We start from the raw sequence: 25,650 nt of genomic DNA on the forward strand, positions 1-25,650 counted from the left end.
CAAAGTTAATTTAAAGTCAATATATTGTAAGAAACCTAACCAGAAAAAAAAACCACAGAAACCCTAAACAGCTCAATTATCTGCTTCAAGTAATTCTAGGGAAAAAAATAACTTATTTTGAAAGATTTAGCACTCTGATAATGCAGTACTTTTCTTCTAAAAATTAAAGTATATTCTAAATGCTCACCTGCTTTTTTGTAGCAGGATATTTGATATCAAGTATTAATTCCTTTGCTTCAGCTTCAATTAAATCTGCAAACAAAGACAATCACAATTTCAATTCATATTCCTCAAATGCCTTCTGAAGAGCAAGTCAACCTGCAGCACAGTTAAGGTGCTTATCAGCTCATGACAAAGATGAAGACACTGTTGCAGAAGCTGCCAAAATAAGCTTGAGGAAAATGAAACAAACTAAGAGAAACCCCGAGCTACTTAAAGATCATAGCTCATAGCACATAAAGCTGTCAGAATGCACCACAATCATACTTGTGGTTGCACACTTACAATGCAGATAATCCAAGAACTTCTTGATAACACAATCTTACAAAATTATACAAGAGAACCTACCTGGATCTGAGGTTTTAGCTTTGAGCAAAGCATTTAACTTCTTCACTAGATGCATATCCTTTGCTCGTTCACTCTTTTTATCGCTGAAGGAAAAGAATTTTTAATTGTAGGAGTGAAGAGAACTAAAAGTAATGATTCAATAAAACTGTACTTTAAAAATTATTTATGCTACTTTAAGGTAATATCCCAGTAATGAAAATCATGCTAATCCATACAAACCAATGAGACTATTACCGAGTACTATTCAGGTTGAAAAGGAACACCAGAATTGCTGTCCCCAGCTGTTTCCAAAAACAACAAGGAAATTAATTTACTTACATAGAGCATAAAAAGTCCTTACCTCAGTGATAAATGGAAAGGTACATGGACAGTTTTTACACTTCCAGAGACTGGATCAACAAGGCAGATCTGGTAAGTCTGGGGCTGCCATCCCTGACTGGTCACATTATTTAGACCCATTATTTTATAACCAGGATACAACAATCTGAAATTTTAAAAAATGGCCAAAATTAGCAACCTTCCCTGTCCGCAAACAAAATAAAGAGGCAACAAGTTTTATGAATCTAAGGTTCAAGAACTGCTAAACACCTTTATCAGAAGACTGTAGAGTGATGAAATATAACAAAGTCCCCACCTCCAGAATAACAAGCTGTATTCAGTGGAAATACTGGGCAGCACAGGAAGTGCTTGTCAGCACCACTAGCACTTTTACTCCTGGCATAGCTATACATCACTTCACTGCAGCAGCACAGCCACCATGCCTACCTGCTATCTGTTTCTTACCTGCAGTATTTCCCCACATTGAAGGCTCCAACCCGAGGTCCTTGTTGCGTGCTCCACACTTCCAGAATGCCTCTTCTTGGAGCATAGATCACAAGGAACTGAGCTACCCTGCTTGGACCCTGTGCATTTCCAAACGGGGAAGAATCCATCTTCTCAGTTTCCCTCTCCTGAAGGTCCTCCACAGTCTGTATCCAACCAACTTCTGCATCACGGTACCCTTTGTAATCCAAGACAGAAGGTCATTAGTGTGCAGAAATTAATAAAGGATTAGCACATCAAGATGTAATCTTGAGCTTTGTTTCAAATTGTGCAACTCCTGGCTCCTGTAAAGAACTCTGGTCCATTGACTTGGAACAAGGCCCACCAGAGAGTGGCCAAACACAGCCTTTGGCAATGCTCTGGGGAGGAAAAAATTTTGCTTAAGAAGATATATAAAAATCCCTGAAACTCATCAGGTCAGTACTCTGGACATTACACCAATGCAAGAAATTGAGGAGTCCCTTGTTGTGCAGCCATCATGATAAAATAAAAATCTAACAAGTTGTGTGTCTTCTCACTGATTTTTCAAAGTTTATCTTCTCTGCAGAACTAAAGATGGTACTAGAGCTTATCAAGAGAAAGAACCTTGGAGAATATAGCTAAAGCTCCTCCAAAACAAATGCAAACCAAACAGACCAGGCCATAAAAGTATTCCAGGGATTTAAACAATATCCTTATGGACTTTATTTTACACCTGACTTTGGTTTGTAATGAAGCAATATACTAAAATTCTTGGAATTCTAAGTCTGGAAACCCCCAATGTTTAGAATATTATTTGCTCTACTAGTATCACTACCATACCTTTCCACATGCGAACTGCGAGTCCTCTTGTAACATCCAGCAAAATAACCCTTCCAAATTCATCTGTTACTGCAGCCAAAGTGTTACATGGAGAAAGACAAATCCTTTCACCGTGGCGCCGGGAGTCGGGAAGTCCAAACCTAAAAAAAGAATAATGAAGCAAAGTTACTAGATGCATCCTTTTCTTCTGAAATAGTTAAGATTTTTTTTTCCTAAGGATTAAGATTTCTTTTTTTAAGGTAATAGAAGGTATGGGTAAAATTAAGAGCAGATAATGAAAAAAGTTCTTGTTCTGTCTACCAAGATATATCATAGCTCTGCCTAAGTCCTACAGAAAAAGCAAAGTTCAGAAAGTAGGATAAGTGATTGCCTTGTCATGCACTGTCAGGCAACGACTGTTCAGTAACAATAAACCCACACACAGGAAGGGAAAGATGAATAATTAATTCTCCAGAATGATAAACTGAAATGAAACAAAGCTTAAAACTAATTACTTGCAAACTACCACTACTGCTTTAAGTCACATGTTCATCAATTATACACCTTTCAAAATTATTTAAATAATTAAAAATACAAGATGTTCAAAACAACTGACAGTGGAAAAACAACTTACCTCACTGCCAATGGGGTTGCAGGTTCCACTTTTGGTTTCTGTTTTTGGACAGGTTCTTCCTCATGTTTACTCTTCCAACCAAGCCAGCCACTTGCAACAGAAGAACATAACAACAATTACACTAATGGTCCTAAAAAATAGCCAGAATATTATGCAGCTACTATTAAAAGAAAATTTTTTTTTTTTTAATTTTATTACCTGGCAGCATTAAATAATGCTGAAGTCAGTTTGCTTGCAACTGCTAAGGCAACATGCGACAACAGTGGCTGTGAGCTACCCTGAAATAAAGGAATAAAGTGTTTAGAAAGTTAAGAAATAACTTTCTTATAAGAATAAGCTGTGAACCACCCTCAAATGAAGGAACAAAGCCTTTAGAAAGTCAAAAAATAGTTCTTACACTGAACTCAACTGCAGAATAGTTTTCAGCTCAGAAAGTGTAGCTTTAAGACTGCAAAATTTTAATTCATTGCCCCAGAAAAGCCATTCTGACATCTCATTACCATTTCAAAATCCTCCTGCAAATCACTGGTAGCTCAGTATGTTTGTCTGCAACAGAAGTTAAAAAAACCCTGTGTATGATCTATCACAGAGAGTTGGCTGGTGTATGACTTTGGCATCCTTGCAAATAATCAACATAAGCAGTTTTTTCACAAACCTATTGGAAAGCAAATACAAAAGCCAAAATTCCAATTCTAGCGTGTTCAGTTAACTTTCAGTCCTGGTAAGGACAGCATACATGTAGGGTCTGAATGTACAGCCACATCTACACTGACATCTTTTTCCTCCCACACAACACAAGATGATGGAAAGATGCTACAGTTAAGTATAAATTGCAGTTTTCTCCTACAAGAAATCACTACAATATACTCAGGTCATGTGTACACAATCAAAGGCCAAAGAACCAAAAAGTCATAAGATGCACGTTTACACAATACTAACATAAGTTTTCAAAAACATTAGTTGGCAATAAATTAACAAATTTGAAAAAATTACTTATGGCATTAAATTTAAGATAGAAAATAAAATTTCCCATTAGCAGGGACCCATGTTAGACATTACTATCACATCCACTCCAAATCATTCCAGTTCCAGAAGATCAAGAAGAGGAAATGTGAACATAAAAAGAACATAGGAATACTTCAGAAATATTCATACAGGAAAAAAAAAAAAGATTAATTATTCAAAATTTCAGCAAGTCAGCTTTGTAGTACATACCTCCAGGGCAAAAAAGAACCCAGTGAAAGGATTGGCTCCAACAGTAACATACTGGGACATGGCAGGTGGACTGTTTTTTATAGCTGCATTATATCCTCCTATATTGGAGGCAGTCTTCATTTGATCAAAAGGACACAGTGTCATGATGCCTAACAAAAACATTAAAGTGAATGTCTTACACAGAATAGAGGAATGCAATTGCTTTAAAAGCATAAAGATATTCCTGCCTTCTTGACTGACCAGCCAGCATTTAGAGGGAAGACGAACAGCTTTAACCACAGAAATGCCAAACAACATGGCAGAAATAACCTAATGGACTTGTGTTAATTATAAAGCACATCTGGCTTGTTCAGAAGAAAAAAACTTCAGCAGAGCTCAGCAGCAAAAATACATGTACCAAACTCACTTTACCTGCCTTTATAACAGCCTTCTGACCTCTTAACTGCTTTTGTAGAAAGGGTGGAAGGCAAACTAACCTTACTGTCCCTCAGATATACCTCCCTGACAAGAGCCAAGGCTTCTGCCAATTCCTGAAGAGTAAAAGTCTTTGAGAACCTATGAGCCAATTTGTCCTTTCTGGAGAGGAACCATCTCAAATTTAATTTTCCTTATGTGCTAGATTCGGGAAAGACCCACACCAGTGTTAACCTCTCTGCCAGACAGCTCTTTCACCTGACAGAAATGAAAATAACTGCATCTGATCTGGTCTCTCTCAGCAGTTTCTTACCAAGCAACAAAGAACAAGACAGTTACAGCTGTAAGAGGGAAGACTCAATCAGACTAAAAAAGAAAGTAAGATATATTATTGATAGTGGTTAATGAGATCATTCACTATAATAACCTTTTCTCACCATGTATTCCTATCCAACCAGTATCATGAAGTGCTCTCAATCAGAATGTAATTGCACAAAAACATTAACTTAATTTTTAAAAATACTTAAAATTAAACAGAAATGCTTACCAATACTAGCATGGTCAACAATCGTATCCACATCTTGCAAACCCCATTTCTTATAAGCTAATGGTGGAGGCTGAACATTCTCATTGCCAGATGCTGCAGCTGACAGAAGTCAATAAAGCACAAAAAAAATTCTGAGTAAAAGACAAAGGAATAGCATAACAGAGAGGGAAAAAAAAAAACACCTAATGCAATCAGAAGCCACAAAATAACCTAGTTTTAAGTTAACATGAATTGAAACATCTGTTAAAATGGCCTTTTAAAATATTTACCATCATCAAATTAAAACATTTCTTAAAATTAACAGAACTGAACATGATATTCCATCACAAATACATTTTGTACTTGCAGATAGTGTATTCATTACCCATTATGGTGTAATATTCTGTATAATTTTAAAAAGCTACTACAATTGATTTCTGTGGTTTGGGCATGTTTAAGTGGAAACTTCTTCACCCAAGTACTAGATATGTAAGAGTGGGAGGTAAGAACAGTGGTAAGACCAAACCAGTGAGTGACACTTTCAAAATATCTATTGCCCCAAATATAGATCAAGAATGAAGGAAGATACAGCACTCCAGATGCAGATATTGCAACAAGCTTTGAGTCCTTCTCAACACCATCCTTGTGCCATCTATCACACAGTACTGTCACATAATTCTCCCCTACCTCCTGGAAACTGACATTGTTTCCAAATTAAGAGTATGAACAGGCACTGCACTAAAGGAACAGGATCAAAGACCGCACAACCAACCAAGGTATGAAAATACACAAAGAGTAATGACCACCACTGCCATCATCACAGCATTATCACTTCCTATAAAATCTTTATTGGGAAGAAGAACATTCCACTGACAGTGACATGCTAAAAAGCACCTTAGCAGTATGCAGGGGCTTTAATATCAGTGGGCAGCTGATCACCACACAGCAGCTCACCCACTCCTGGTGGGAAGGGGAAGTCAGAAGAGCAAAAGCGAGAACACCTGTGGGCTGAGATAAAGACAGCATGCAAACAAAGCAAAACAATGAATGTTTTTCACTACTTCACATCAGCAGGCAGGTATTTAGCTACTTCCAGGAATACAGGGCTTTATCACATGTAACAGTTATTTGGGAAGTCAAATGCCATAACTCTGCAGATTTCCCCCTCCATCCTTTTCTCTTCCCAGCTTTTATTTCCAGGAGTATCATCATATGGCAGAGGATAGCTCTTTGGTCAGTGGCGTCAGCTGTCCCAGCTGTGTCCCTCCCAATTTCTGGGAACTTCCAGCCTGCTCACTGTTACAGCAGTGTGAAAAACAAAAAAAGCCTCGACACCGAGTAAGCGCTGCTGCACAGCAGCTAAAACATCAGCATGCTACCAGTGCTGTTTTAATCACAAATCTGAAACACAGCCCCATACCAGACTAGGAAAAAAAAATTAACTCTATCCCAGCCAAAACCAGCATACAGTATTATGGTGAGCATGTAGAAGACAGTCAATACTGCTTGGACAACTTGGGCTCTGAGAATATTTTCTGTGAAGGAAGAAACATCCCTGAATGCAGTAGGTGTCAATATATCAATGAACAAGCAAGGAAGATCTAAATTCCAGCTTAATTTTATATTTATTCTAAGTAAATTTCCTAAAAAATAAACATTAACGTCATAAAAATATTAACAGTTTGAAAAAACAAACACTTCCCCTTACACATACCTCTTGCTACCTGATTGCGACATGCACGAAGGGACTGGAAGAGGCTGAAGCCATCAATTGTCACAATTGCTGCTGGGTACAAGATACTCAGTTCCTCATTCTGGAGAAAAATGAGGAGGAGACAAAAAATAGATCACTGCTACTGTTAGAACAGCTTATTTTCTGGCTTTTTATACTATTAGCTACACTAAGATGAGGATTACATCCAGAGAGTTAATATTGAACAAGACAGAGGCAACAGACTAAGGCAAAACTACAGAAATTCAGTATTAAACTGTCCCAAAAATTATTTCAGCCAGTTTTATATTTTTATCTTCTTTTAATAACTTATTTATTTGATTAATATGTCTTGGGAAGAAAATACACAAGTTACAGGAGCCTTTGAAGAAGACAGAAAAAACAGGTTCATCTAGAATGTAAGTATCTCAGTTTTTGGAAGTCAAATTCTGAAACTGGATTAATGCCTGCCTGAATTACCACTTGAGCACATAAATGCTCATCTGGTGATACAAATTCAAGACTCAAAATTCCTTAATGCTTCTGTATTTCAAAACTGATCCCAAAAATGTCATACTAAATCACATGAGTATTTGTACAAAGAAAATTTGGAAATTTCTATGCTTTTGTTCGTTTTTTGCATAAAGCTTGCCAACTCAGCCAAAAGCAAGGAAAACAGCCTTCCTTACTAAATAGTCTGAGTTCTGCAGAGCCTTCTCTGCAGGAAATACTCATAATGACATGCAGGTTCCTAGTCTTATAAATATTCTTTTAATTTACAGCTACCTTCTCTGTGAAATAATTAAGGTAAATTCTGAATGAGTATGAATAGCTCTTGGCACCTATCAAGTTACATTTTCTCCCTTCATCAATGCATTATGTTTTTTTGCATATAAATGAATAAACAGAAAATTAATTAAGTATTCCTTGGCAAATAGAGAAAAATAGAAAAATATATATAGTTTCAAAAGACATTCTGAATCCTCAAACTATACAAGCATGAATACATCTAGAACAAGAAATCAAGGGTCTCTCGTTCTAAGGAATCAATCCATTCCATCAAAAACTGGTAAAGGACACAGAGGACAAAACCTGTTCTGTGACACCAGGATGCCTGGGAATTTCATAGGTTCTGCACTTTAGCTGTAGGACAGGATCTTCATTCAAAAGCTGGGCAAGAAGCAGTACTCCACTCTAGAAGAGAAAGGATAAGAAGCATGTACATTTCTGTCCCTTTTCTTAGGGAAAGCAAAAAGCAAAATCTGCAGGGAACAAAGTTTAAAACAGCAGATGTTTATGCCAAGAGCTCCCTTGTCCTGCCCCACTGAGAAACGCACCTCAGTGTAGAACCGAACGTAGCCAGAGGTGAAGCCAACCACGATGCACGTCCAGTCAGGGCGGCCTGTGGAGCTCCTGTTCCACACAGATACACTCAAGTTAACAACAAATCCCATTCTAAGCCAGAGACACAGAAAAGTGTCATGTAAGGACATTAGTGATGCTTCAGGATATGAGTGGTATACATCCTTACCTCTTCTGACTTGCCAGTGGAATACATAGTACACTACTCACACATTCACTAGAAACAGAAACACAAAATTAGTGGTTTTCCCTGGTTGTGAAATTTTACTCCATGCAAGAGATCTTGCCATGCCACCACTTTGAAAGTTTTAATAATTGATTAATGCAACACACCATATATCAAATTCACAGTGAGAATCAAAAAAAGTCCTTTCGTTTTAAAGACATTTTCGATTACAAGCTCAAGAGTGCCCAAACAGACTTTTTGTACCTTGTTAATGCTGTCTTTCATAAATCACAGACTGATTATTCTGTCAGTACTGTTCAGCAAATTCAAGTTAAATTTAATGTGCCTAAAGGTAAATTATTTCTTCTGATCTATAATGATATGCCATGAACAACCAATTTTTTTTTAAAGAGCCAACTGAACCATACATATCGAAATAAATTTTAGACATATGCAATTAGGTAGATTCTATATCTACTGCCTTTTAGTGCCTTATAATTTGAGAGCATTTGAATGTGGTGTTTCCAGTTAATGCAATAACTGAGCATGCTCAATGACAGGCAAGGTGTTGCAGAAGGCAAGCAGATGAGCAGGCCTTAATATCTCAAATCAGAAGTTATTTAACTGTTACCATGATACAAAGTTTTACAATGTCTGGGGAAACAGAAGCAGTACAAAGGTTTATGAGACAGCATAGAATTCAAGATGACATCCCAAACAGCACTTAAAGCATAAATGCCAGCAGTACTGTTCATTATTTACATTTCAGGTCACTTCCATTTCCCAAAGTGTGACTAAATAAGCAGGGTAAACAACTGGAGAAGGGAAGCTTTCTAAATGCAAGGTTGAGATGAGTTGCAATGTCATTACATCCTCAAAGCAACATTAAATATTTCAGTGACATCTCATATTCCAATAGCAAAACTTAGCCACCATAGAACATTCTCAGTTGAAGGCAACTTTGGGGGAAAAAAACCCAACAAAATACAACCAAAAAAGTCAAGTCTTCTGACAATCTGACAATAATTAACATATTAACACCTCTACAGAATAATAAATCAAAATATATTGAATCTAAGTGCCCCAATCTAAACAGAGCAACCTGTTTCATAGGATAGCATCCCTCAGGGCTGTAACAGTAGTAAGAAAAAACCCTCAAACAGAATTTCTCTTTTTTTTTTTTTAACAAAAGATGTCAGGGTAATTTCAAATGTATGGCAACAGCAGTTTTATAAAAGGATTATGCTTTTTACAGATAGGAGAGTAGCTGATGAAATCAACACCTCCTGTGGCAAAAAGAAGGTTGAAGGCAAATGTTCAAAGGCAGACAGCAACTCAAGGCTGCAAATGTGACAGCAAAGTGCAAAATCATATTCCATATGGGAGATTCAAAAAAGCATCTGTCTGGTTATTTGAAGACAGATGAAGCAAAAATATTGTATAAATACCAAATGTATGACCAAAGCAAATTTTCCAAGTCCCTAAGTGACTTAGAACCCCAAACCATATTTTTATCAGAGAGATGACTCTATGCTTGTTTGAAAGAGGTACTGAAAATGAAGAGAAGTATTTCTAGAACAACTTCATGCATTTCCAAATGCAATATTCCCTAAGAAAATTTCATCTCTACTATAAAAGATTTTTCAAAAGAGTACTTATTTTTTTCCCTTCTAGAACAAGAACTTACAAAAAGCATGTCTAAATTACACACAAATACACTGATTTACAGAGAATAATTCTTTTAATTTGTATGAACTTGTTCTGTGACACCACACAAGGCACAGGAGTGAGCTTTGCAGATACTATTTCTCATTACCCATGTTAACTCTATTTGTTTCCAACACTAATATACATAAAACTACAAATGCACTCAGATAAAAGGAAAAAGAGTACAAGTAAAAAGCAGGTTACTAATTGCAAAATATGAAAATAACATCTTAATCACAGCTGCATTTTAACACCTACCCTTCTTCAACATTCAGAGAGCCACTCCAGCCAACAGCATATTGCATCTCCTCCTTTCCCTTGTCACTGTGCTTCCATTTAGCTGCCATGAAGAATAAAGACACCATCTATAAAACGTGTTTTGCATCTCATTAATGTAGTTCTATTTCTAATTTTTCTCTTTGGTACAATACATCCTACCACACTTAGATTAACTGCCAATTACAAACCTCGAAGATCATAAAAATAAAAATATATTCTTAGTGACTTTTCTAAAGGAAATCGACACAGAACAAGACACTAAAATTTTGAAATACCTAGTTTTGTTCAAAAATATGTATGCAGTAATCCATCAAATTTTTAAAAGTTCAATTCAGGAAACAGGGATCCTTAGGAAAGAAGCACTAAGCAAGGAAAAACTTCCGGGGACATCACTGAACATGAGCTATAATGAACAGAAAATTTTAATTTTAACCAAGCCAATAAAAATGTAAGTACCCCACATTACATCTGACAATCTTTTATCATTGCATCATAATTCAAGGTTAGAAGACACCATACTTTGTTATTCACAGGGTGCTGTTACAGCTGGCATTTGATTGTTGAATCATCTTCCAGGTGTTAATGGATTACCAAAACTAAGTTAGTGTTGTATGCCTTTTGTCTGACACCTAAAGCCTGAGGTACAGGGACACTTCTGACCAGCGTGGGACAGTTGTCACTGTGCAGTTCATCAGAGGCAGTTCTCCAGTGAGTGATTTAAATCACTTCTTTCTGCTTGATCTAATAGGAATTTCATGAGAAGCACTGCTGTTTTTCCAGTTTTGATGACAAATTAGCAACTGGTCTACAGCAGGTTTGGGATATGCAGCTTTGCAAGGAATGACAAAGCTGTACTACAACTCAATACAATCTGCCCAATTACACTAATCTGGGTTTCAACACTCTGATTTTTTGTGTTAAAATGCTACAACAGTCCCTGTATCAGGATGCTTCCCCTCATCTTCCTCACATGTCACCCACTGCAGCCATCAAAAGACCAGAACCCCAAACAACAGCACATCTATAAACAGCAGCTGGCTGATCAGTGTTCATATATTACTAGTGATACCTTTAAAAGTTCCCAGAGCCCTAGAGTAAAATACAAAGCCACCCATTGTTTAAGGTGGCATTCACCCATTACTCAAGTATTTTCTATCAAAGGTGGAATTTCAAGAAAAAAATCACATTAATGCTCCTTTCCCAGAGTGATACTAGCTCAGGTAATTTTTTAAGGGAAAACTAAAGTCAAGCATTTCTTAATAGCTAAAACAAATACAAAACTTTTAATTTTCTTACTGAGAAAAATTAATGTCAATATCTCTGCGTATTTTAAAACAACCACGTAGTTACAACACATATGCATTTTATGTGACAAAATAGTTTCCACAGGTCAAAACACAGCTGAGAAGTAAAGACAAAGCAACTTACTTGACAAGCAGCACCTTGAAAATGCATGATGTGTACTACAAAACACTTCAAAATTCTCGAAGGTATGACTTGGGGGATAAACAGGGAGTGGGGCAAACAAATCTTGTTTTGGTTACTATGAAGGTCCGGGCATAAAGACTAAGTGAAAAGGATACTTACGCACTAAAAAGACTGCTTTCTGTTCATTAGCTATTACCATCAGGTCATTGGTTGGTGACAAGGACAACACACAGTCCTGAAGCCAGTAATTTCGCTGGTTCTTGGAATTAGATTCCTCTTCTTCCTACAGGTAAAGCTTTAGTCAATGTATGGAACAATTTTTAGACACAGCAGAACTTGCAAGACTGATGAGAGCAATCTGGCTTGCCCTCCACAGCAGTGCTGAACAGACTTTTTATTACTGACCACATCACTTCAGCTCCAACTTGTATGAAAAGCCCTGAGAAATGCATCAGCCATGCACTACTGTGTGTATTTACAAAACAGAAAACAAAGAACTCATCACTAGCTCTACTCAAAATCATCTCCTTTTAAAGAGACTCTAGGAGAATGAGATTTTTGGTTTTTTTGTCATTGATTAGAGAGTAGAGAGAATCTTATTAGTTATTCTCATTATAATCCATACTCAAAATGAAGCTCATACATTGACCAGCATTAAGCAAATATATGCACATATAAAGAAGGTAACAAAGCAGGTATTCACATGACAACAGGTACCAGGTGCCTTTCCACAAAATAACTTCACAATGAAACAATTCCAAACCAAATGGTGCCAAGTTTTAAGGGTATAAAGATGGGTAAGTAAAAATTTATATAACATCCTCATGTATAAGAGAAAAAAAATTACATCTTTTTTCCTTGGGGCAACAAGCTAAATATTTCTTGCGGCACAAAGTAGCTCCTGATAATCATAACTCAAAGTCCAGAAGTAACAGCCTTGGCCTGAACTGCTGCAAAGTCTCAGAGTTGATACTCCTGGTTAGTTAGATACATCCTCTTATCCAGTCATAGCAACACACCTTCCCTTGTCCACAGACTCCACATACTTCCACTTCCATACCCAACCCTACCTCCTCTTAGCTCTCCAAAATATTACTCCATCCTCTAATATTTCAAAGAGCTATGCACAAATAAAAAATCCAACAACTTCAGTGTGATCATTTTCTGATTAATTATATTTCTTCTGTTACAATAAAGTTGCATCCACCTGAAAATCTGCCCATTTACTCCCAGCAGAAAAATAATCACCAAACTGCATATCATGCTCTTTATCAGCTATTCATTGTATTAATTTCCTTGCATAAGCCTGGACCATAAAAATGTTCCCTGTGTACATAGAAATATGCTGTGCATCCATGATAAAGTCTATATTAGCACACTACAAACATTGTCAAATACTGCTGTTCACACCATCTCCCTAATTTGTGTGAGAGAACTTATTTTCATGTGATTTTTGTCTGTTGATGGATGCCCAATTCTTTAGCAACAATTTTTCCCCTATTTACTGGCATTTTTCAAGACTTTACGAAAAGGTAATGAAGTAATCTGAGATACTCATGACAATTTTAACTCCTTATGAGAGAGATAAATGTGTCATGTGCAAAAACAAGCAAAAGCTAAAATTAGTATAAGGCTTTTCTTTAACTGTCATGATCTTCAGAAAAAGAAACAGAAATTAAAGGTTTGTCAGAAGATTAAAAGGAATTCCAACAGTATTTTAGAGAGAAAATTTAAAATTATCTGTAAGCATGAACAAAGAACTTGAAATACAAAGACATAAAACACGATAATCTCATATTAGTTACAAAAATAAGCTAAGGATTAAAACAGGATGTAGTGGTCTTGGTTTGCCAATTAGAAATTTCCTGGCCAATGCACTAATTTATGCTGTAGGTTCCACATTGGCCAAATTGCCAGTGCACCCACTAGAATTATTTACTAATTTCCTCCTATGAGATATAATTAGGAGGAAGGCAAATCAGGATCCGACTTTAAAGGGTTCAAAGAAAACTTTTATTACTAGGAACTACAAAGAAAAATAATAAGAATTAGAATAAAACTTTAAGAACACTTCATCCTCTCCCCCACAACTTCTCTTCTTTCACACCAACCACATACAGAAACAATTCAGTCAGTTTACCATCTCTAAAATCATCTTTCACTAATTCACTTGGGAGAGGAGACTTCTCTCTTCAATCTATGGTGATTTCTCCATAAGAAACATCTTTCTCATGGCTTGGATGTCACAGAGATCAGCCACCCAGGAGAATGGAAATCTGATCACTATGCAAAAATCCCTTCTTCAACTAACTTTTCCCACAACAACAACTGAGGACCATATCAACTTATGGGGCGCACTTTAAGGATTATAACAATTCAAACAAAGGCTCTCTTCATCTTTGAAAATAGAGGTCCTTCTTCCCTGGTGGGCAGCAGAGATTTTCATCTATTATGGGATCGCAGCCATTTTAACATCTGCTTACTCTAACACCAATGCCTCTGCTCATCTCTACAGTTAAAACACTAATCCACCCCATAACATACATATATGTGTTACTTGGAAATAAGAGTCTCTTCTCCGTAGCTTAAAAAAAGAGAAATTTCAGTCCATGACTCTCCTCCTTCCCTCATCTGGGACCTGACTCTTCCCTTTGTCTGACCTTGGTGTTTTTATGCTGTTTCTGTGCATGTCTTCATCTTGGTCCTCTTTTTGCACTCAGGAGAAAAAACAAAGCGTCTGCAAGTCTCATTCTCGGTAGTGAAAGAGTTAATATCTTGCCTGGGCAGCGGATGGTCCAGTGATCTCTTCCAGGTGGTGGGCTGGAGCTATTTAGGATAGGAGTCTTCCAAGACTGTGCTGGGGCTGAGCTAGCATTGTAAAACCAGAAAGCTGTGGTGGGTTTTCTGGCTCCATGGCTGCTTTCTGGCTTTTGCTGCATTCAATTCCAGCTGCAGGCTGGTGGTCTTCCCTCCTCCCCGGCAGGCGAAGGGGGAATGGGAGAGGGCCTTGCCAGAACGGGGCCCAGCCTTGCATGCCCCAGGCTGCCCCAGAGGCTCTCCAGGCTGGAGGCAGGGCAGGGTTCTGCTGAGCCAGGGGCTCCCTGGCCACAGTGGGGGGCTAGGATCTTAGCAACAGGATGCAACCCAGACACCTGGGAGTTTTGAACTTTCTGTGCTTTCTCACACTGATCTCCAGGAGAACACTGCTTTTGACTTAAGGCCTTGAAGAAGGCTTCCAAATTTAAGTGATGGAGTTAGTCACAGGTGTGTAGTTAAAATAGAAGTGTGCAATTTAACATAGTGAAGGACTTGGAATTTGGGATTTTTAGAATATAATAGTAAGTATGGGACAAAATAGAGGTTTTTAGGTGTTGTCTTCTGCCTTCTTCCTCCTTCTTCATGCTTTCACATAATAGTTTCTGGCTGAACAGTTAGTGCTGCAGTGCAGGTCACAGGTGTTCGGTTATAGGGTCAAAAGTATAAATAATATAGGCATTAGTTCTTTATTAGACTGTTTAGCTTTAAAAAACCTTGTAACTAGCTAAATTCACTCTCCATTTTGCTCCCTTTTGGCTAGTAGCTAGAAGTGTTGCAAAACTCTCTGTACTGTAGATATGATTTAATCAACAACCAAGCCTGAACACGACAAACTTGTCTCCTTCATGTTTTTAATCCTGACTCCGAGTAAAGACAGAAGAAAACAAACACAAGCCACTAATTAGGGGGTACAACTAACCCATTTCCAGAAAGGGGCCTCCCCTTCTCCTTTATTTCAGGGCCGTAGTTGAAAAAGGGGTTCCGGGGGCTTCCCGAGCCCTGCATGCCCCTGCCCAGCCTGGCCAAGTGTTACCTTCTGAGAGGCCAGAAGGAAAAGAAAGCTTTCCTGGGTTTTTTTGTCTTTACATGTGTGTTTCACAAAGATGCATAAACTTTCTCATTGGTGTAACAATGTGTCAATATTAAAAAACAGACACTGATTGATCCTTGTCAGGTCCAAAGGAAGCTGCCCAGATCTGGGCAGGAAATTTTTACAAACCACCACACAGGAAAAGCACTGAAGTTGTCAAAAGAAACTTAAAAGGTAAAAAACTGAACGATTAAAAACTGCATTTTAGAAAAGTCATCATTCTCACAAAATAATTAATCAGATCCATAAAAGGACAGCTTATAAAAAAACAGAACTTTTTTTCATTTTTAATGCCTTCTTAGAAATTGTTATGTTCCATGAAATAGATACTTGTCTATACAAGTAATTCCAGGAAACAATGAATTTTTTACCATCAATAATGTAAATTAAGAGGTAAAAGTTTTAACAAGGGAATGGACTGTTATATTCTTCTAGTAATTCTCACCTCTGTGCTAGACTCACACACTCATTTTGCTATGTGTTCAGACAAACTGACTCCTGTATTTATATGCTCCTACACAGGACAACCTCTTTGCTGTGTATGACAGCAAATCCTTTGTGAAGTTTGGCCTGGAGTCACTGGTAACTTTAGAGGAAAACATGCAAGTAGAGGATGCAAGAAGGATGTGAACCACCCGGCAGAAAAGTGTGACATTTTAAAGAAAAGAGTCAAAAACTGAACCATTTCAATTTAGAAATGCCTGCTAGCTCTATCAAATTACAACACAAGTAGAAAACCAAGCATTTGTTCTACTCATTCAGGAGGTTATTAACATTGCACCACATCTAACAAAGATGTGGCCTGAGAAACACACTCATTCCATGACAATTATAGTAGAGCTGAGTACCCACCCTATTTAGATGGTTTTATCCCCCATCATTCCTGACAGTGTCAGTGATTCATCCCTGGGAGACACCATGCTCATTTCAATTCGCCTGTCACCTCAGCTGAAAAATCTGTTTCTCTGCTGAACAGTCACAAGGACGCTGTCCAACAACCTGGCCATCCTTCCTACATGCAGAGAAGAAGACTGCAGATAAGGGGTTTGTGAGCAAGGTGAGGTCTGGATTCCTCAGAGTTCTTAGAGGGAATTAATCGAGTAATTCTGTTGAGATGATTCATTCAGTGCAAAGGATTTTGACATCTCACTAGGTCAGCTGGCAGCTGGAAGGCTCAACCTTACATTTAAGAGACCAGCCCGGCTACTCTCACTTGAGTGAGTTCTACAGAGGAATGTTCTTCCTTCTTTAAAGAGGAACTGTGCTGTTCCATCCCACAAAGGTAGTTTAAACCCTCCTGTAACACCACCCACACATCACAACATAAAAGCAGCACTAGTGATCCTTAGGAAGATGCCTATGCCAGTAATTCATGATTTAGGATTCTTTAATTTATCTTTATTCATGATAATTATAACTTCACTGCCATGCCCTACCGTTTCTGACTAGCTACAGGACAAAAAGGATGCCCCCAAGTGCAGCAGCACAGGAAGATGTGTGCATACTTTGGTGAGAAAAGACCTACAGAACACAAGAATATGAGCAATTATCACAATAGGTAACATCCAAGTTATATTTAGAAAAAACTACAGGACCAAGGGACAAACAAGCAGGCATATTTAAAACACAGGTCAGTACCTTTCTTGCCCAGGTGACAGTTATACAGGAGGAAAAAAACAAAACACCACACACACCAACTAGTGGAAAAAAACTTCTATAATAGGGAAGTTACCTATATATATATATGTATATATGCATATGAACTTACAGGTTCTTGCAATTCTGCTTCATCCCAGGCTCCCCAGCCACCATCTTCCCAGCTTGTTGATTTGCCTGCTTTAAGTGAAAGAAGACTTGTCACAGGAGTACAGCATAGGCAACAAAATGATCATTTTCCTTTCCTCACTAATGCATTACAACTTTTTTATGACAGATACTAAAGGAGCTCTACTGAAAGAACTTTCTTATTTTCCTGTATTTTACTGACTACCATTTCTGGCACTATGAAAGAGTATTAACAGAAGATGTTCCCTATATACAAAAATGGAACAATGGTACACAGAAATTCATCTGATCATAAAACATCTGAGCCCAGAATAATGTAGAACCCACCAGCAAAGCAAAAGCTGAAGGTTTAGCCTCTGAGGAGAAAATGAGCACAAGGACCTTCACATCTTTGCAAGACAACAAGGAGGAAAATTAATGAGACACTGATCACTTTCAATTATATCATTCAGAAACCTCAGAGTAACCACAAGCTCACAAAATACCTCAAACACCTGAGAAAAAGATTCATAAAGACAGGCTACTTCTTTAGTTGTAAGAGTGAATGCGGAAGGCCTTTTTCCACCTAAAAATACAGAACTTGATATTAACTGAAAAGCCACAGGCATTTAGTAGTAGCAGATGTATAATTCTCAGACACTATCACCTCTGGGATCCTGAATAAATCAATAAACATCATTGTAGTTCAATAGAAAAGCCAAGGACTGACTTCCATCCAAGCACACACTAGAGTGAAATCTGAAGCAGTAACATCAATAAGAGGATTTCTTTCAAATTTTTCCATTAACTGCTGTCATGGCAAATTTGACCTACAGAAGAACTTTAAACATAATGTCTCAAATGAGTTTAAATTTAGTTTTAAGCAAGCAAGATTCTGCCATTTTGGATGATCAAACAGTACAGACAAGAAGGTTTGTATCAAGAACAACTTTATTTGGTCAAAAAACTTGTAGTTCTGTTACCATCAAGCAAGGAAAGGCTGGACAACAAAACAGAAATCTGTAATCTCTCTGTTTGGTTAGATTTTAAATCTTCTGTATGGCTAATGAAGACAAAAACCTTTGAAAAAATATTTTCATTTAAGACATAAACTTCTCCAACATTGCTGTCGAGAAGGTATTTTAAGAGAATGCAGAAGACAAAATGCCCACTCTATTTTACCTCTGTAAAATGGAGAAGTCTGTACCATCTGCAAAATTGGCAGGTCAACCAGTTTTACTGCATCATCATCAATGCAGATATGACTGCACAGTTATTTCAGACACCACTATATAAGCAACAAGCTTCCAAGGGTCACAGTCTCGTCTTGCATTTGAGGTTGAGAATTTTTGCAGTGCACAAACATATAAAGGAAAATTACAGCAAATACTGTTGAATATAGTAACCACAAGGAGAAAACAGTAGCTAACTTCAATATTTAGATTAAGATAGCTAATAAAACTCTACTTCCATTTGCATTTTATTATCTCAAAAGATAAAAAAAAAATCTCCTTCTTATAAAATTCACTGAGGAAAGAAATCTGTCCATGTACCATGATCCAGAGAGAAACAGAACCCTATCTAAGAAACACATCTGGGGCCAATGCCTTCCCTGCAGCACAGAGCAGACCAACCCACCCAAGAAACCTCAATCACTTCAGTTCTGAGACTGAACACCCACAACATAAAACTGCAGCTGTGAGGATTCTCGCTGCCTCTGTGAATAGCCACATTTCATGGTAGTTTTCATCATGCTGGGATGATACTAGATAAATGAAAAAAGACAGGAAAATGATGTAATGGTGAGTCACCATTCTGCTGACGAAATTGCAGAAATCTTTTGGAGCTGTGGCCTGCTCTGCAAAGCCAGTAGCTCCTCCAGTTTACAATCACTACAAGCCTGCTCCTTCATATCCATCCTTCACATTGGATAGATCATCCCAGGATGTGCCATCATATATATTTATCAAGGCCTGCATCCACCTTGCCTTTCTTCCACACACTGTTTCTTTTTGTAAGAAGAAAGTAAATTAAAATTGTTTTCTTATTCACATAATTCATATTATTTAGCTGTTTTACCTATGCAATGAATAGTGAAGCAAGGCATTAAACAGACAACAATCCCTGCAGCAATGGACAGGGGGGACACTGTCATAAAGTAACTCAAAGCACCAATTATTCACCTGTGCCAAAGATTTATAAAGTATTCCATGGAGGCTGCCAGCTTTCAGAGCCTTTCCCACCCACCAGCACTTGATAAGGTTGGTCAAGTGAGAGTCCAAGTCCACAGAGTCCAAATTCTGTTACAACGAAGATTTTAAGAAATCTCCCACCATTTCCTTTAGTAACATTACAGATCAGAAATAGCAACTGTGGAATGCAACACATTATCTAGCAACCAACATATAAGCAAGCCCTAAACAGTTGCAACAAAATCATTTTTTCCAATCCCTCTTCAGGAAAAAAAAAATCTCTAAAAAAAAAATCAAACTTTCCTGGACAAATCTCTATTTTTATTCAACTCCATCTCTGACTAGTAGCAGATGTCTTACAAATAGTTCTTACTTGGATAAAGCAGCAGCAATATTCCAGATTTTGCTTTACTATGGAGACTGCAAAACAAAAGTTCATCTACTGTATTTACATGAACCACTTAATTCTTTAATTTGAAGCATACAGCATCAGCACATTTGAAACTTTAGAGCTGGTTTAAATGCTGCACATGTGCAACACTGGTGTTAATGCATAAGAAAATTTAAGCACATTTATCACTTAAACATAATACTCACAAGAACAATTTCTACCCATAAGCATGTTTTGTTTAAAAGACAAGAACAGAGGAGAGAGAAAAAATGGCAACAGACCAAGAACACACTGATGTCTAACTGGCATTTAACAGGTCCAATTCAAGAGGAAGGATGTTTTCACTCACTTCCCAAACTACAGAATAGACATCTGAGCACAGAGAACTGCCCAGTGCTCTTCCTTCGACAGTAGCACCATGACCTGGGCAGGCAGCTGAAGCCTTTCCTTCCTGCTCTCATATTTACATTCCAGATTATTGGAGGATGTGCTTGGACACATGCAATGAAGTCCCATCCATGCTTTATGAATATAAAACATTACTAGGTAATAGCGCAAGAAATGATTGCTTAAGTGTGAGAGTTGCAGATTTTCCTTCCATGAATGTTTACTGCAATTCTGATACCACTGGATTGCACAATTATGAAAGAAATAGAAGCAGTTTCTTTTCTCTTCAGGCCAAGGAATTTCAGAAATTGCTTAGAATCTTCCTGCTATTCAGGAATCATAGGGCACTTATTCCCAAAGCTCCTCCAATGTGAGGACTGACAAATACATAGAGCTACTTTGCCAACATTACTAGGAAGCCTCTCTTGAGACTAGTTTTATATTTGTTCTCTCTTCTCACTACAGGCATCCTTCAGTGGGGAAAAAAAACAAACCCAAAAGCCCAACTAAATTAGTCTCCTAAACACAAAAATAACCACTTGGAATTTTTTTTCCTTCTTTAGGAGGTCACAATTGCTATGGACAAAGCAAAAAATTACTAAATTAAAAATAATCCAGGAACTACATAGATTTTTTTTTAAGTAATAGTGCAAAGTTCCACATTTTACAGTTATAACTTAACCCCAAAACCAAAATTTTAAATACCAGAGGGGGAAAAACCAAAGCCAATAGGAAACAAACAGATTACATACAAAACATAATATTCCACACTTCTCAAATGCAAGCGATGCTTTAAGTTAGAGCAAGAATGAATGATGGCTATGCTGTAAAGGAGATGTTAAAGCAGCAACAAACTCAGGTGAGAAGATAATCTGGATTAAGTACTCAGAGAGCCTTCTGTCACAAATGCTGAGAGCATGTCATTTACTCTTCCCCACATCTGAGATGTATTAACAGCTACAGATGCAACCCAATTCATGAAGAGCACCTATTTTAATGACACTTTACAGGAAAAACTGAAAGAAAGGAATATTACATGTAAAAACTACAATCTGGAAAGGGAGGATCTGATTAAAGAGGCAATGAAAAAGAGCTTGTCAGTAGAGTATTCAATAGAAATATAACTGATTCAATATGATTGATACAGAAGCAGTTAACAACCCTAATGCTAAATGCAATCTAGAATTTCATTTTGTAATGTTTTTTTTTTTCTTTGTAATCTTGTTGGCAACTCTGAAATAAAAAGCCTGGTCTTCTGCATTTCTGAACTAAATCAGCTGATCCAGATAAAGCAAAATGTACAAGTCCAAAGATGTTGCTTAGAGGAACTAAGCTGAAGAGCACTTTTCAGGCTGTGGTCAATGTAACAAGGCAGGATTTTGGAAAGGAGTTTCTCTGACAGACCTAATCCATCACTTCTACTACAAAAAAAAGCAGAAAAGTGATACGTCATAGCTCTGAGGAAGCCCTCAGATCAAGGGATCAATTTTTTCTTCCCCTGAATAAGAACAAACTAGCTATCATAAATGGACATATCATTGCTTGCGAACTCTCAAGGTCAAGTTTGGGTTTGTTGGCTTTTTCCCTTATCAATTGCATTCAGGTAACAGGAGATAAACACACCAGCGAACTAGAAGTATCTGCACATCAAGAAAGTACTGAATTTTTTGTTTCACCTTAACACCCCCACAGTTTATCTAACAGCAGTCCTACCTGGCTATGCCACTGAATTGCTGTCATCAAGCCTATAAAATGTTTCAAAACACAGTTCAAGCTGTGAGTGTACTAGAAGAACAGAGACACACATTGCTCTAAATAAATTGCAGTTAAGGTATTCAATTTATAAAAGTTATAGGAAATGCAATCTGTCTTGCTCTCCTTTCTGCTTTGTTCAGGCAAACATCCATTAATTAATTTCTGAATGCTAAAATTCTGTCATGCCTGCAAAGCTTTATTACATATTGAAAATAAGATGGAGTTTTTCCTTTTTTCCTTTTTATGCATGCCTTTATTTTAGACAGCTTTATAAGAGAGTTAAATGTTACAGCTGTTTCCTGATCCAGCCAACAGCAGCCCAAAACCTCTTCAACACAGCAAGATGTCAAATTAAATGTGATGCAAACACTTCCTATTCCCAGTATTTGCACAGTTAGAACAGCAGTTTTCACAGCCACTTAGACACCACCAGGCTCAGGCTCCGCAGAGGATTTGTGCCTCATTAGCAGCATTACTTTTCCCAAGACTCTTAAATTCTCATGCTTAAGTCCTCCTCCTTAAAATATGGAAAAACACTCTTATCTTTTCTTTCCTAAAGAATAAAGATATAGCAACTCCATATAAAGCATCTTTAACCAGCTCACTCTGCAACACCAGATTTATTTACTTAACACCAAGATAAGCCAAGATCCAACCCAACACCTCTTATTCTATTCCAATATGGACAATAAAACACAGCTACATTTTGCTTCATGGCAGATCAATGGTCAGCTCAAGCAGTCTATTTCTTAAATTATTCCAGCATGGCATCAGTAGCAATTTTAACAGATGATTGCCTAACACAAGCATGAAGCACATGAACCCTTCCTTCCAGTGTTTTCTGAGCAAGCAGGAAACAGGCACCTGCAGAAATGACTTCACACAAGGCTCAGAGGAGGAGGACAGATTTCTTTTCCTCCCCAGTGTACCAGACAAGTGTATCCTTTGCACAAACAAGACAACCTGTTGGGCTGCAGGAAAAAATTAAGTGTAGTTGATAGGTTCCTTTCCTTTATCTTCTTCTCCTGCTGAAAGTGTTTAAATGTTTATACCTGTACAAAGAAAGGGGAAAAAAAATCAAATCCCCTTGGAATAAAAATCCATATTTTTTTCTTTATTTACCTACACCTGTATTTTTAATATATGCAACACTTTGCTAAACCTTTTCAATTTAAATTTGAAATTGACAACATAGATTAACTTTTATCAAAATGAAATACATTATTTTAAATACGAGGTGACAAGTTACAGGGTTTTTACTCAAATTAAAGACATCTAACTTTAAAACTGGATTGAAGTCACAGTATCACATCCAATTTAGAAACATATACTGCTTGTATTTTCTCAAGCAAGCAAATTATCTTCATTTAAAATTTTACAATGACCTTAAATTTTATTACAGCAAATACACTCACAGAAAATATTTTGGTTAGTGCTAAGTAAAACTTGGCCGAAGTTAAAACAGCATTAAAAACTTATTTTCTCTAAAACTAAGAAACAAAAAAGACAAGGCCTACAGCTGCCACTAAAAACCCTAAACTCAACACATTGAAGATGCCAGAAGCACCTTTTCAAGAACATTTGTATCCAAAACCCAACCAGAATTCTTGAAAATTCTATTAAACGCTTGAAATATTAAATTATTACTAAAATAATTTGTTAATTCTAATGTGCTTAGTTAATTGAAAATACTTAACATATATTTATTTCCCTAAGGTAGCCATCAATTTTAGCTGCAACCTTTAAATACTAGCAAGTCTTCTCACACATGAAGCATAGCTTTAAAAAAAATAAAGTAAGTGAAAGGTTCTTATCCCAGGTAAAAATAAAAAAATACTTAAGAGTTTTGACATGTGTTTGCTGCTATTTGAAAAACTGTTCGCATTAAAATGAACACAGTTTAAGTTTAGAACTAATGTTTGATTTGAAAGCAAATTAACATCTTCTCTTTTGAATATATTAGCAAAAAACCCCTAGATTTTATTTTTTCCCAACAGAGTAAAAATATAAAGAGATTAAAATCCAAGTTTTTAAATATGCAACCTTATTAAACTACTGTTTTAAAACAGTACACTCTGTCAGAAGAGTTTCTAGCAAAGCATTCCCTGATAAAAAGCACAATTTACTCACTTCTAGTTTAAAACACCTCCACCAAGTCACAGCAGCATTTCTCCCTTGTCAAACACAAATACACCAAGAATTTCTGCTTGAAAAGTACTAAGTTACAATCTCATGTCTAAACCACTCTGGAAACTCTCACTTGCTGACATTTACACTTATGTATCCTGAACCATGAGGACAGCTGTGGTAGCAAAAAGTTACAGGCACAAATCCAAAATATTTCAATGAATCAAAATGAGCATTATTTTCAAAAACACTTGCTTCTCCCTCAATGACTGAATAAGCAAATATAAGAATAGTCCAGAACACAGCCCACTCATTAAAATGGAACAGCAGCACATTTTGGAACATGCATCTTCTTTGCTTCTTTTATTTTTGTAGTTTTACAACATACTAAATGTTTTCTTTTTATGGCTGCCATTTGATAAACCCACTCCAATAAAATAACTCAGATATTTTACACAAACGCCTCTCACGTACCTTCAAGAGAAAAATATTTTAATTTCTTTCAACAACCACTTTTAGAAACACAGAGACATTCCAATCCTTTGCTTCTATCTTCAGAATTCAAGAGATACTAATGGAAGCCTTCTGCTTCCAGAATCCCTCCTTTAGATACAGGTGATACCAAAGAAAAGCCACGTGGAACTTGTTATGCATTTTTCAAAAACTATTAGAGTCACAGAACAAGCAGCAGCAGAAAACTGTTTTCTACCAAAAGTTTTGCACAGAGAAGTTTTAGTGGCAAAATTAACTAGCTGAACATATAATGTACTTTTTAAAGTTTTTAACAATTGTTGTGCCATCTTTTTTAAAGGACTTGTAGTTATAGGACATGGGCCAATGATTTTAAATGGGGGAATGGGTTTAGGTTGTATATTGGGAAGATTTTTTTTTTTTTTAAATAACAAAGAAGATGAGGCAATAGAGCAGGTTGTTCAGAGAAGCTGTGCATTCCCCAACTCTGGAAGTGTTCAAAGACAGGCTGAATGGGGCTTTGAGCAGCCTGGTCTGGAAAAGCATCCCTGCTTATGGCAGGGTGTTGGACTAGATTAAAGGTCACTTTAAACACACATCTTCCCTCTTCTAATTCCCCCACAGGCATTTTAACCTGTTAAAATAAGCACCTCGATGTTTTCTCTTAAAGCTCTGTCCACAGCTGTGAGGATTTTTACAAGCATCCTCATTAACCTCTTCAAACGCTTTCCTTCCCTACTGTTGCCAGAAACCAAAAAACATCACCCAGGCTATAGTTTGTATATATGGGGGGGGGGGGGGGGGGGGCTTATATCTACACACACACAGTGCACAGCTAACACAGTACGCAGTAACAAATGCACGAAAAAGTGTTTCAATTCCCTGCGGTTTCTATCCTGGACATGGATCTGTTGAGAACGCAGCTTCTGTGTCAAGCAGCTCAGCCTGCACTGCGCACCGCCTCACACAGCAGAAACCTGCTCCACAACTTCAGGCTGTAATTGCTTTAAGATTTGCTGTCTTTTAATTTAAGCTGCCAAGCTCA

The 25,650-nt window shown here is 37.2% G+C and overlaps 1 protein-coding gene across 3 annotated transcripts in view; it reads right to left on the reverse strand.

The window, feature by feature from the left end:
• RAB3GAP2 (RAB3 GTPase activating non-catalytic protein subunit 2) overlaps positions 1–25,650 on the reverse strand; it is a 44,844-nt gene that overhangs the window by 18,673 nt on the left and 521 nt on the right. For 2 of the 3 annotated variants that reach the window (XR_009933087.1, XM_062490441.1), the window contains exons 2-17: positions 17,287–17,354; positions 11,771–11,894; positions 10,163–10,244; positions 8,201–8,248; positions 8,007–8,082; positions 7,762–7,863; positions 6,673–6,772; positions 4,980–5,078; positions 4,019–4,167; positions 3,002–3,081; positions 2,804–2,893; positions 2,191–2,330; positions 1,351–1,567; positions 908–1,051; positions 568–650; positions 188–252 (exon numbers count right to left, since the gene is read on the reverse strand). Coding sequence is in view for 2 of the 3 variants with exons in the window: in XM_062490441.1 (XP_062346425.1) it covers positions 188–252; positions 568–650; positions 908–1,051; positions 1,351–1,567; positions 2,191–2,330; positions 2,804–2,893; positions 3,002–3,081; positions 4,019–4,167; positions 4,980–5,078; positions 6,673–6,772; positions 7,762–7,863; positions 8,007–8,082; positions 8,201–8,248; positions 10,163–10,244; positions 11,771–11,894; positions 17,287–17,354 (1,667 nt within the window). In the remaining variant the exon portion in view is untranslated. The remainder of the gene's footprint in view (positions 1–187; positions 253–567; positions 651–907; positions 1,052–1,350; positions 1,568–2,190; positions 2,331–2,803; positions 2,894–3,001; positions 3,082–4,018; positions 4,168–4,979; positions 5,079–6,672; positions 6,773–7,761; positions 7,864–8,006; positions 8,083–8,200; positions 8,249–10,162; positions 10,245–11,770; positions 11,895–17,286; positions 17,355–25,650) is intronic. The other variant, XM_062490442.1, reaches the window with a different exon arrangement.

The sequence above is a fragment of the Cinclus cinclus genome, chromosome 3 (genome assembly GCF_963662255.1).
Source record: "Cinclus cinclus chromosome 3, bCinCin1.1, whole genome shotgun sequence".
NCBI classification, from domain to species: Eukaryota; Metazoa; Chordata; class Aves; order Passeriformes; family Cinclidae; genus Cinclus; species Cinclus cinclus.